General features: G+C 48.5%; 1 protein-coding gene across 1 annotated transcript in view; it reads left to right on the top strand.

Annotated features, from left to right (window-relative positions):
* Window positions 1–11973, top strand: part of LOC116580097 (NACHT, LRR and PYD domains-containing protein 13-like) — a 44008-nt gene extending 32035 nt beyond the window's left edge. The window contains 8 exon segments of the mRNA XM_032326136.1: window positions 1091–1249; window positions 2609–2776; window positions 4761–4931; window positions 7649–7667; window positions 7669–7820; window positions 8423–8593; window positions 10662–10832; window positions 11850–11973. Coding sequence (XP_032182027.1) covers window positions 1091–1249; window positions 2609–2776; window positions 4761–4931; window positions 7649–7667; window positions 7669–7820; window positions 8423–8593; window positions 10662–10832; window positions 11850–11973 — 1135 coding nt within the window.
* The last annotated feature ends 584 nt before the right edge of the window (window positions 11974–12557 follow it).

Raw genomic sequence — 12557 nt, 5'->3', positions numbered from 1 at the left:
AACATATGAATACATGGGCACATGTGTGTGTCACACACACACACATGCTACGGTCAGAAACAGCCGCTCCAACGCTGTAATTCTGGGCTCTCCATGTAGAACTTTATATCCTTCAGGTGCTTTAATGGGTTCTTTGTTTTACTTTCTTCACTGGAGATGAAAAGGTTAATTCATGACTTGGATGCTCTTTTACTCTTGTAAATGTTGAGAGCCTGCCACATTAAGGAAATGCTAAATAATAAGAATCTTATTATGTTCAGTTCGCCAACATCTAGTCAACACTCATTTTTGATGTCGTGTTCAATGATTCATCAGTTGCGTGTAACACCCAGTGGTCATCCCAATGCATGCCCCCTTCAGTCCCCATCACCCATTACCCCCTCCCCACCCCTCCCTTCAGTAACCCTCAGCTTGGTTCTTAGAGCCCAGAGTCTCTCATGGTTTGTCTCCCTCTCTGATTTCTTCCCATTCAGTTTTCCCTCCCTTTCCCTGTGGTCTCCCACATCACTGCTTATCTTGCACATGGGAGGAACATATGATTATTGTGTTTGATTGACTGACCTCACTCAGCATAATTCCCTCCAGTTCCAACCTTGTTGATGCAAATGGTGAGTGTCCATCCCTTCTGATGGCTGAGTGATATTCCATCGCATGTGTAGAATTTTAATAACCCTCCTAAGTTCTAGATATCTGCATAAACCTTTTTTTAAGTCACAATATCCTATGAGAGTAAGTTAGTATGTACATTTAGAGATAGAAAATTGGAGCACAGAGGTTAAATTATAGGTAGTGCAGCTCTGAGTTCACCTTCAGCCTGTTTGACTCAAGGGCTGAACATGTGAGGATCCTACCAATGGCCACCTCCCCTCCCTTACAGCGCTGCTTTCCTATGAGAAGGACGGTGAGGATTGTTGGAATAAAACATCTGGGACTTAAAGAACTAATACTTTTGCAGCCCCGGTTTTCCTGCCCAGTACACCGGTGAATTCCTTTACTTCCCATGGGTCTGGTTTTGTCTCCTGTAGGCCACGCTCTGGGCATCAGGTGCAGTTCACCTCAGTAACCTTCTTTCTCTCTCCTAAATGACAAGCTCACACTCCAAGATACATCAGTGGCAGGATGTTTGCTCCGTGTTTTGCCACGGGAATCTGAGGGAGCTGGACCTGAGCAACAGCAAGCTTAACGCTTCTTCCATGAAGAAACTCTGTTACGAACTGAGAAGCCCAAGATGCAAGCTCCAGAGACTGACGTAAGTGTGGTGCACCGTGTGCGAAATTCCAACAGGGAACGATCTGGCATTTCTCTCCTGGTTATTGCAGGGACGATCTCTTTTTCAGAAGGTAAGCTCGGGTGCTTGGGATAACAAACATGTTGGTATGCATTCAGGCGAAGACCTGGTACTCCGTCACGTGGTCTTGCACCCGTGAGAGGTGCGGGCACATGGACAGCCTTGCCCCCAGGACCTCTGCGCGAGGCTGCTGTTCTGAGCTGACTATGGAGGATTGGAAAGCTTGGAGGACGTGGCTGGGACAAAGCACTTGAGAGGCGACTTTATGTGGGCCCCACATGAATTGTTGGGCCTTAAGGGAAGGTGGGGAGTTTGTGCTCAGGCATTTCTTCACTCAGTGGGTATTTAACAAGCATCTCCTCATTCTGCGGTTACTACCGGGAACGGAAAGGATAACTCCTGCCTGCACGGGGCTGCCCGTGTGGGAGGAACACACTTAGATGGCCAGCGCAGCGGAGGCAACACGGAGGCCTCCCAGAGCAGGAGGAGATCTGTTCGGGGACTCGGCATGGAGGGGGAGGCTTTGTGCTGGGAGACAGAGAAAGCAGAAGGGCCTCGCCTGTCTAAAAGGTGTTGGAGTAAAGACCTGCTCATGGGAGCTGACACATCGTTTTGGACTGAAACCCCTTGCGTGATGTAAGCTCACAGGCTCCACAGGTAGGGGCAATGGAGGTGGGCCTTGAAGAAGCCAGGGAAGAGCCACCTGACGGAGGACAGACCGAATGTTAGGGCTGGGGATGGTGTTGGGTCAGATGCTCTCGGGTCCACGCCAACTAATTCTGTCCTACTGTCCCTCTGCGATTCGGGGCTGCCCTGATGTCTGGAACCCGGATGTGCGCACTGCTGCCGGGAGCTTAGAGCAGAAGACCTGGCAGCGGCAACCGTCCTCGAACCTCCGTGTGTCGTGTGAGCTGCGTCAGATGCACAGGACACAGCCTCAAATGTCCCATTACCAGAACCTGGTGTTAGCATCCTCCCTCCCTCCCTGCTGCTTTGGTCTTATCACTTAGTCCTAAAGACGTGGAGAAAAAGAAGAGAAAACAAGAGAAGAGTGGTGTTCTCGTCAGACCTTTCTGGGTTGGGGGGGGTCACCCCCGCCCAGAAGAGCGGGGGCTCCAGGGTTTTCTCTGGCAGACGCGGTGGGGGAGGGGATCGACTCCCGGTGCAACACATCCGGCCAGGCTTCAAGTTTCCGATTCCTCTTGGAGATGATATCCTTGAAGGAGGGGGTCCATGTTGGGGGACGGGGTGGGTGAGAAAGCAAGAGGAGGGTGTATCCCCTCCCATGAGGCCAGCCTCCTCACTTCCTGTTTTCCTCAGGTGCAAGTCGGTAAGTCCTGTGCGGGTTCTGAAGGAGCTTGTCCTCGTCCTACACGGCAACCAAAGGCTGACCCATCTGAACTTGAGCTCGAACAACCTGGGAATTCCTGTGTCCACCATGATCTTTAAAACCCTAAGACATTCCGCCTGCAACCTCCAGTATCTGTGGTAAATCTCTGGTCTTCCAGATCTGTCCCGGGGTCACGCCCAGATTCAGTGACGCACCGGGAGGGCAGGACTCGGCACAGCACCCAAAGGACGTAGGGAAAGAGGAGTGAAGGGGACAAGCACGTGGGGTCAAGACAGTGCTTCCCAAAACTTCAGGTCTACCACAGCCGCCCAAGGGGCAGGTTAAAATGCAGGTTCCTGGGACCCACACCCCAAGAGCCGGCAGGGCTGCTGAGGGCCTAAGAGCCGGCATTTCTAACAGGCTGCTCGGTGGTGCTGGGCTGGGTGCCACGGGGCCCTGACGGTGGCATGGACCTGGAGGCCGTCCTGCCTGGGGAGACGATGAGGAACAAGGAGAAATAAGCCTTCGTTTGTGGCACAAGGGGGCCTCCAGACGAAGACCTCCCCTCTCTGGAGTAACTGCCTGTCTTGGGGCCCCTTTGGTAGTTTGGAGTCGTGTGGCCTCACCCCTCTGACGTGTTGTCATCTCTTTCTGGAGCTCCGCAAGAACTCGAGTGTGCGCTTCCTTAGCCTGGGGGACAATGATCTCTCAGGCACTGAGGAAAAAAGTCTGCAGGGGCCCTCCACAGTGTCAACATCATCCCTGCAGGAGCTGTCGTAAGTCTTCCTGTCTTGTCAAAATTGTGTCTTTGCAAGGTTAAGTGGCAGGGTGGGGTGACAGTGGCAGCATGTCTGGGGGAGCCTTGGGGATCCCCTATTGTACTTACTACCCCACTGACACTGTCCCTATCTTCACTATTTTCTTTTTTAAATTTTATTTATTTTTTATTTTTATTTTTTCAGTGTTCCAAGATTCATTGTTTATGCACCACACCCAGTGCTCTATGCAATCCGTCCTCTCCTTAGTACCCACCAGACTCACCCAACCCCGCACCCTTCCCCTCCAAAACCCTCAGATTGTTTCTCAGAGCACAGTCTCTTGTGGTTCGTCTCCCCCTCCGATTCCCCCAACTCCCTTCTCCTCTCCATATCCCCATGCCCTCTGTGTTATTCCTTCTGCCCCACAGTAAGTATTTTCACTCTTTTCCACTGTGTCCCTGGGGCTCCAACTCAGCCAGCTTTGCCCTCACCTTCATTGTGGCTGACTTACCTGCCAGTCTCCCCTAAACCCCGTGGTTTTATTTTTTATTTATTTTTTAATACTTTAACTTCTTATTTTAACATTTTAAAAACTTAAATTCAATTAGCGAACATATGGTACATTCAGATGTAGTGTCCAATAATTGATCAGTTGCATATAACACCTAGTGCTTGAAGATTTTGAGAGAAAGAGGGAGCACAAGCGGGCAGGAGGGGAAGAGGGAGAAGCAGGCTCCCCGTGGTGCAGGGAGTCTGACTTGGGGCTCAATCCCAGGACTCTGAGATCTTGAACTGAGTTAAGGCAGATGCTTAACTGACTGAGCCACCTAGGCGCCCAATTTCTTAAAAAGATTTTATTGTGCACTACCTCAAAATGCATGATGCACTGTGTGGCGGCTAACTTAATAGACAAAATGATTTTATTTATTTGAGAGAAAGAGAGCATGGACAGGAGATGGGGTGGAGAGGGAGAGGCAGACTCCACAGTGAACACGGAAAACCCAGTGGTTTTAAGCTGAGGGGTGATCTTGTCCTCCAGGGGACGTTTGGCAATGTCTGGACACTACTTGTTTCTCACAGTTGGGAGAGGAGGACGCTACTGGCATCTAGTAGGTGGTGACCTACTATGATCATTATCCATCAATGCCCTGGGGGGGTGGGCAAAGAATGATCAAAGAATGATCTAGCCCAAAGGTCAGTAGGGCTGAGATTGAGAAGCCCTTACTCTGACCCACCTTTTTCTCCTTAAAACCTTTGTCCTTTATCCAGTTTAATCATTTCATGATGTTTGGGTCCCAGATGTGTGGCCCAAGGGACTGGGAGTTTGCGAAAGAAAGAGAAGTGGGCGCAGCTGGGGCTCACACTGCACTTGGACCTTCTACAGCCTGGAGAAATGCCAGCTGTCAGCGGCCGTCTACCGGGGCCTGGCATCGTGTCTCACCAGCACCCAGAGGACCACTCGACTGTGCCTGGGGTTTAACCCACTCCAGGATGACGGCGTGAGGCTCCTCTGCTCTTCCCTGACTCACCCCGAGTGCGCCTTACAGAGACTGGTGTAAGCTCCTCATGGTTCCGTTTCTGGAAGTGACTCCTTGGGGGTGGGCATGGGGGAAATAGTGGGTCCTTCATTTGGGACCTATTTATACCGTTGACTACTAACATGTGTTGTGCGGGGCGCCATTCTACACCCAGGCTCTTAGTAGTCCCGGATTTGCTGAATCAGTCTCTGGGGGTTGTGCCAAGGAATTCCATTTTAACAAGGATACCAGGAAATTACGGTCTGGTCAAGTGATGACTGAGCTCCTATCTCTAGACACCAGGCTGTGCACCAAGGTTGGGGTGGGGGACAAGACAGACATCCGCTTGTGTGGAGGATGAGTGGGATACCAAACAACAAGACCAGGAGCTCTGCTGAAGAAAAATGAAGAAGAATGAATAGACAAGGAGTATTGGGCTGGTGTCTTAGTAAGGTCTTCTCTCACCAACCTATCAGAGGAGGTGACACTGAAGCCACCAGACATTGGCTGAAGGAGCCACACACACAGAAGGAAGAGGAGGACAGAGGCCCCAAGACTGGCATGTGCTTGGAGTGTTGTAGGAGCAGCCAGACCACTAATAAGGCTGGGGTAACACGAGTGAGGGACATGACAGGCAGAGTTGAAGCTGGAGAGGCAGGATGAGGCCCCGAATATGTCCTGGCCATGAAGGAGTCTGTTGTGTTTGGAGGTGGAAACTTGTCTGAGGACCAGAGTTTGCTCTGAAAGATTACCCCGGCGGCAGGTGAAGGGTGGACTATAATGGAAGCAAAAATGGGGGCAGAAGCAAGTGCCTGTAGATCAGGCAAGATGATGACCATGAATTGACCAGAGTGAGGTGGTCGGGTCTGGGGTATACTCAAAGCTGGGGCCAGGAGGACTTGCTGATGCAGTAATGTGGTTGAGGAGGGAAAGAACCCAAATGCCTCTAGATGATAGGCTTGGCTGCTGGGTGAAAGGTGGGGTCTTTTTCAGACATGGGGAAGACCTGGGGGAATGAGGTTTAGGCGTGAGGGGTTTGGTCTGGGATGCTGGAGCGTGAGATGCCTACTGACCAGCCACATAGCATGTTACCTGAGTGGGTATCTGCAGGACCCTAGGTTTCAAGGGGGTTGCTGGGTGGGGACGAGTCCACGGGCAATGGCAGGTATCAAGTGTGATCTCCTAGATGTTTCTTCTGTCAGCTGCACTCTGCTGCTCTCGGGAAGGTTTGGAATAGATGCAGAGATGGGCTTTCCAGGAACTGGATATTGTTCAGGTGAGTGAGTATGAAAGGGTAAGAAGGCCAAGGGGCTCATCTGAGGGGGTAAATGGTGAAAGACGGTGGAGTCTGAGCTACAGACCAGAAGATTGGCGCTCACTCAGCCCCGAGCCACAAAGAACCATGAACAGCTAATGAATACATACGTAATACGAACTAATGTGTTATATAGGACTGTGACAGGTTACAGTAAGTTAATATGTATGCTAATTATAATTATGCTTATCGCAATATATTTTAATATGTAATTATATTTAACATAGATAATGAATATATACCAAAATGCAATATATATAAATCATAAATGTAACTTATATGATTCATGATGTTACACAGTAACATACATGTCTTGCATGTCTAACATGTCTATTCTGTAATCCTAAGTATTTTCTATGCCTACACATTGCATACATACTTACATACACCTAATGCTTACATGCGCTTGCTGTACTCTGTATCTCCTACAGTCTGTACTGCACATGTGCTGAGCACTGCTCTGAGCACCGTGCCTCCCGGCCCATGGGATCGGCAGCACCGTGATGGGTGCTCGGGCTCCACCTTAGCGAGAGATGAAGGCCGTGGGGGTAACACCACAGGCCTGACGACCGTCGGTAACAGCTGGGCACCAGTCCAGCCGCGTCTGATGGGCTTCGAAGCCCTGGGATCATCCCTAACTGCCTGAAGCTCATTTAAAATGTTTTCCCTTGTATTTTTTATTTTTACTTAAAAAAAAAAACCCTCTCATGTTAAACATTTCTGACATGTGAGAAGTCGCACGTGTTTACTGCACGAGTCGGTGCATTAGGGGAGAGCTATGCACCCTCGAGACCATCACCGCCATGAAGACCTAACACAAACCCATCACCTTCCAAAGTTCCCTCTTCTACCGTTCTTCTTATTAATTTTTTTTTATATCACTTAACACAGACTATTTACATAGAAAATGGTAAACCTTAGAGAACTCTAAGTCCACAATGTAGGATCATTCATTGTAAGCGCGATGCTCATGGGGGATCTTTGGAACTTGTGTTAATGAAACTTGACAGGCTTTGATCATTGCCTTTATTTTTAAAGATTTATGTATATGAGAGAGAATTCTCAAGCAGGTTCCCCGCAGAGTGTGGATCCCAGCACAGGGCTCAGTCCCGGGAGCCTGAGATCAGGACCTGAGCCATAATCCAGAGCTGGGTGCTCACCCGACTGAGCCCCCCACCCCCGCCGGTGCCCCAATCATCATCCTTCTATTGGCTTTCTTTATTTTTTTCAGACCACCACTAAGGCCCAGAATGTTCTTGCTGTGCTCATTGCATAAATCTGGGAAAGGATAAGTAAGCTCCACTACGTGGCCTATCCTGGACTGGGGTTCAAGGGGACCCCGTGATTGAACTCAGAGGTGGGGCCCGAGGCTCGCATCCCCAGGGGCCTCGGTTCGGGCTGCCTTCCTGAGCATCTATCTCTGTGGCTCTCGCCCCGTAGGCTCTGGTTCTGCCAGCTCGGGGGCCCCCAGCTGCAAGTACTTGTCAGACGCTCTCCTTGAGAACAAGAGTTTGACACATCTGAACCTGAGAAGGAATAGCCTGGGAGATGAGGGGGTGAAGCTTCTGTGTGAGGCCTTAAGCTGCCCAGACTGCCATCTACAGAACCTGGAGTGAGTGCCTTTGCCTCTCTGTCCTTCAGAGGATGGGAAGAAAGTGTGTGACTTGACTTGAAAATGCTTGAGCTCCAGATGGGGCTGGAGTCCCAGGTATAGATGTGTGTGCCCACCAGAGGAGCTGCAGGTTCTCCTGTAGGGGGATAAGTGGGGCGGGGGGGTGCCTGCCGTGAGGCTACTGGGGTCACAGCTAAGGACCAACCACGGTGTGTGTTGGAGGTTCCCAAGGCCACTCTGTGGGTTTGATGACTCCCAGAGGACTTCGAGAATGTGGCATGCAGTCAGATTTGTGGCTGCCATCTATTTCAGTGAAAGGAGGAAAAGTAAAATCAGCAAAGGGGAGGATGCATGAGGTCAAGTCCAGAGGAAACCAGGTGCAAACTCTGCAGATTGCACGGGGAAGCGAGCCACATTGTCCTATTGGCTGCGTCCTTTCTACCTGTAGATAGAGTCTCAGACCTCCTGACCAGCATCCTCCTCTTCCCAGGGCTCACTTTGGCATCTCTTTCCCTCGGAGGACTGTGATGTGGGCTGGGGTAGACAGAACAAAGCCCGAGGATGCAAGGGTTATTCTTTCCCCCTTTCTGTTTGTTTCACAGTTTGTCGGGCTGTTCTTTAACAGCAAGGGGCTGTCAGGAGCTTGCTAATGCCCTCTGGCATAATCATAACATGAAAATTTTGGATCTCGGGAGCAATGATGTTCGGGATGATGGCGTGATACACCTGTGTGAGGCTCTGAAAGATCCGAGCTGTGCACTGAACACGCTTGGGTGAGCTGACACAGTCCTCTTTGTGGAAAGCCCCCATCCTACTCTTGTATCTGGAGGGGATGACACACGGTCACCCGGGGGTTCAAGGAGGCGAGGAACAAATGACAAAGTTCTCTTGTTCAGAATCTCTTCTGCTTAACAGTGAGGTTCAAGTGCAGAAACAGAAGTTCATTCCGGTCACTCCCCACCCATGGTGTATTGTAGATATTCTTCGTTTCGGTCAGTACTTTTGGGATAGAAGGTGGGGGTTGGTGCACTGTGTTTCCTGCCCCGGAGTTTTTCCATCGAAGGGGGAGCCCGATTCTAACCATAAGGTGATGTGTTTGTTCAGCAAACTGAGATGGTTTCTACTCCAATAATAGGAGTTTTGGTTAAGTGTGGCTTTTAGTTAAGTGGTAGCTATTTTTCACATAGGTGCCATGTCTACTCACTCTCACAAAGTGCTTAGAGATCACACAGTCTTTCTCTGTGGAAATCCTGCCATTTCCATTAAATGGATGGACCTTGAGGACCTTAGGCCCTTAATAAGTGAAATAAGTCAGAAGTTGTTTGTTTGTTTGTTTTCACCACATCCCTGTCCTTCAAGAAGGATCTTGAGGTTCAATATTCTTTATCCTATAGGTAAAGGAGAAGCTGTCATACTTATACAAGTAATTCGAGGTCCTATTTGTGCCTCAAGAATGGTAGTCTGGTTTTAAGCCCTCCCTCTCGAGGACCTTCTCTGGATGTATAAATGAATAAAATGTTTGCAACAGTTATTGCCCAGTCTCTAATGACAAATGCCTTCCCGATATTTAGTTCACTTCCAGTCAGTTTCATTCTCCAGTGTTGTAGTTTTAACAATTTTTTTAAAGATTTTATTTATTTTTTGGAGAGAGGAAGAGAGAGAAAGCACAAGCGGTGGGGAGGGGCAGAGGGAGAAGCAGACCCGCTGAGCAGGGAGCCCGATATGGGGCTCCGTTCCAGGACCCTGAGATCCTGAGATCATGCCTGAGCCGAAGGCAGATGCTTAACCCACTGAGCCACCCGGGCACTCTGCCAATGTATAAGCTTTAAAGTAGGCACCCGAGTGTCTTATTTGTGTTCACAGGCTTCCACCTTTACCATCAGACCAGTGTTTCTCAACCTCTGCACTACTGACACCTTGGGCTGGGTAGTCCTTGGCTGTGGGCTGTTCTGTGTGCTGTATGCTGCAGAACAGCATCCCTGACCTCCACCCTCCAGATGCCAATAGCCTCTCCCTCATGTGCAGATATTGCTCAGTGTCCTCTGGCAGGGGGGCAGAGATCACCCCTCATTGGGAAATACTACTAGTAAAGGTACATGGTGGAGGTCAATAATAGGTAACATGGTGGTAAAGGCCCTGCAGGGGGGGGCTAGACCAGAGACAGGACTCACTTGGATGATGTTGGAACCATTTTTCTCTCGTGTCCTCCTCTTCCTGTCCACCAAATAGTGCCTTTACCTTGAAGCATTCTCTGGATCCTACCCAACATCTTCCACATCTCCCAACATCTCCTAACATCTTCCTAAGGAAACCTTCTTTCCTTTTATTCTTGATGTGTCAAAATTTCCATGTCTGGACACCTATCACATTTCTTTATAGGCTTAGATGGAAATTTCCACTACCTTAAAGTGATACCACTGTCACTTTTGTCTTTGAACATATGGTTGGCTAGCTACTAGGAATACAGATTTTGTTGTGTTGAAATTAGGAACAAGATGAAAGTGTAAGGAAAGGGTTGTAGTCTTATTTTAGTCCTTTCAAGGATCTTATAAATTCACACCACTTTTGAGGGCTGAATATTGTTTTTTTGATGGTTGGTCAGGCTAATGTTCTGTTTCCACACCTAGAAAATGAAGTTGAAGATATTGGCTACATATGATAGGACTGGTATAAGGATTAGTGAGTTATGTGTAAACATTTGGAGAAGTGTCTGGTGTGTGGTAAGCTCTCCACTAGAAGCCCATTTGTTTTAACCACGTACTTTTTCTTAGATCTGGTATCACTTCTAACTTCTCAGTCTTGGAGGACCATCTTTCACACTTCCTTCCCACCCACTCCTAGGTTGGAGAAATGCAATCTGATGCCTGTTTGCTGCCAGCATCTCTCCTCTGTTCTTGGAAGCAGTAAAAGCCTGGTTCACCTGAACCTTCTGCAGAATGACTTGGAGCCCAGTGGAGTCGGCATACTGTGGAAGGCCTTGAAAAAATCAACATGCAAACTACAGAAACTTGGGTAATCCCCAGTGACTTACACTAGGAAGCACTAGCTGAGGGGGGGTAGGTTGGCTGATATTTTAAAGCAAGCTTTGGGTTCAGCCTGCATTCGATTTCCTAGAGCAGTGCCAGCCAGCAGAACCTTTAGTGATGGCGGAAGGAGTTTATACCTCCTGTCCAGTAGGGTAGCCAGTAGCAGCGTGTGATAACTGGGCACTCGAAAGGGTGTTAGTGCAACCCAGGAACTGAGTTTTTTACTTTTCTCAGTTTAAATTGCAGTTTAAATGGCCCCACGTGGGTAGTGATGACCAGGGCAGCATGGTCCTACAAACATTTGGGAAGTGGAGGAGGCCCCTTGTTTTTCTCATGCTTGTACCTATCCAGTATTTCACTCAACGACATCCTCTTCAATGCTGACAAGTGTGCCATGGTTGATAGCAGAATGGTCATGAGGCTTGCCCTCATGGCTCTTCATTCTGCTCAGGGAGATGACCAATCTGAGATGGATAAAAGCAGTGTTGTCATGAATGCTGTGAGGAAAACTCTGGGCTGTGGTAGAAGAACAAGGGTAGTCAGAGCAATGACAGAAAGTGTGTCTTTTGTGGTGACATTGGTTCTTAAGTCCCAGGGAGGCTGGAAGGAGGAATCTATGTATCAAAAGGGACATCTGGACAGTGACAAGAGACAAAGAGTAGAGTGTTCTAAGGAAGTTGGAGTAGCATGTATAAAGGCCCTGAGGTTGGACTACCAAGCTCTGTGTTGCTCCTTCCAGGCATTGAAATAGAGCATTGAATTAGAATACTCTCCCCCTTATTCAGTAATCTGGAGATGAGGTCAGAAAGGTAAGCCATGGCTACCCCTTTAGCCCCTGGAAAAGACTTTAAACTGGGTACATTTTAGCAGAAATCCTCTTGGATTCCAAGGAATCTTGCCTAATTTGGGAAGTTGATCAAAAGCTATATTATTCAGGACTTTATATTATCAACTTCACATCTAAGTAATGCATTTTTAAAAGCATTCTCTCTATTTCTTGCAGGCTCAAGAAAGAGTTGTACGACATAGTGAAGGGGGAGCTGGAGGAATTGCAAGAGAGAGGGTCCTTTCTAAGAGTCAAGTGTAAATGGGATTTCAATGACCTTGAGGATAAATGGTGGTGGTGACCTGATGAGGAGATGCCATGGCTTCACCATGGGAGGGTCTTGGATTAAAACCACCAGGAGATTGCTGAGGTGTCCCTGTTCATAGGGACAAATGAGCTGTGACCTCCAGAGTGCTCTACGCCATTTGTTGTAGGCAGCATATTAAAGACCCAATCTCTAGAATCCTAGTCTAATTCCACATTTGCCCCCAAGACCCAACAATGGCTTTGCCTCAAATTTCCTTTTGTTTTTCTTGGTGTAATGTCTTTCTCAGATGTTAAGAGGATTCAATAAAGCAAAGGATATAAAAAAAATACCTTGAGAAAGCCTAAAGCCTCATTTACTGTGGATGGAGAGATGGGATGGATGTGACTCTAATTCCAGTTATCCTGCTGTGGATAAACCAGCCAGATGGAGCTCCAGAACCACTCCTAACATGCAAATAGACCCAATTTTGGCTTTTGCATCTACCTTTCAATGACCTATGGCTGTGATAGAACTAACGTGTATTTAACCTACCTGCATACAGGACCCATGGATCCTACACAGCATATAATATGAAACTAATGTCATGCATGAGAATGGATGTGAGAATAGGAGCTTAT

This window comes from Mustela erminea, chromosome 19, assembly GCF_009829155.1.
Source record: "Mustela erminea isolate mMusErm1 chromosome 19, mMusErm1.Pri, whole genome shotgun sequence".
Taxonomy (NCBI): Eukaryota; Metazoa; Chordata; class Mammalia; order Carnivora; family Mustelidae; genus Mustela; species Mustela erminea.
Note: the sequence above shows the minus strand (reverse complement) of the source record. Positions and strands in the feature narration are given on the sequence as shown.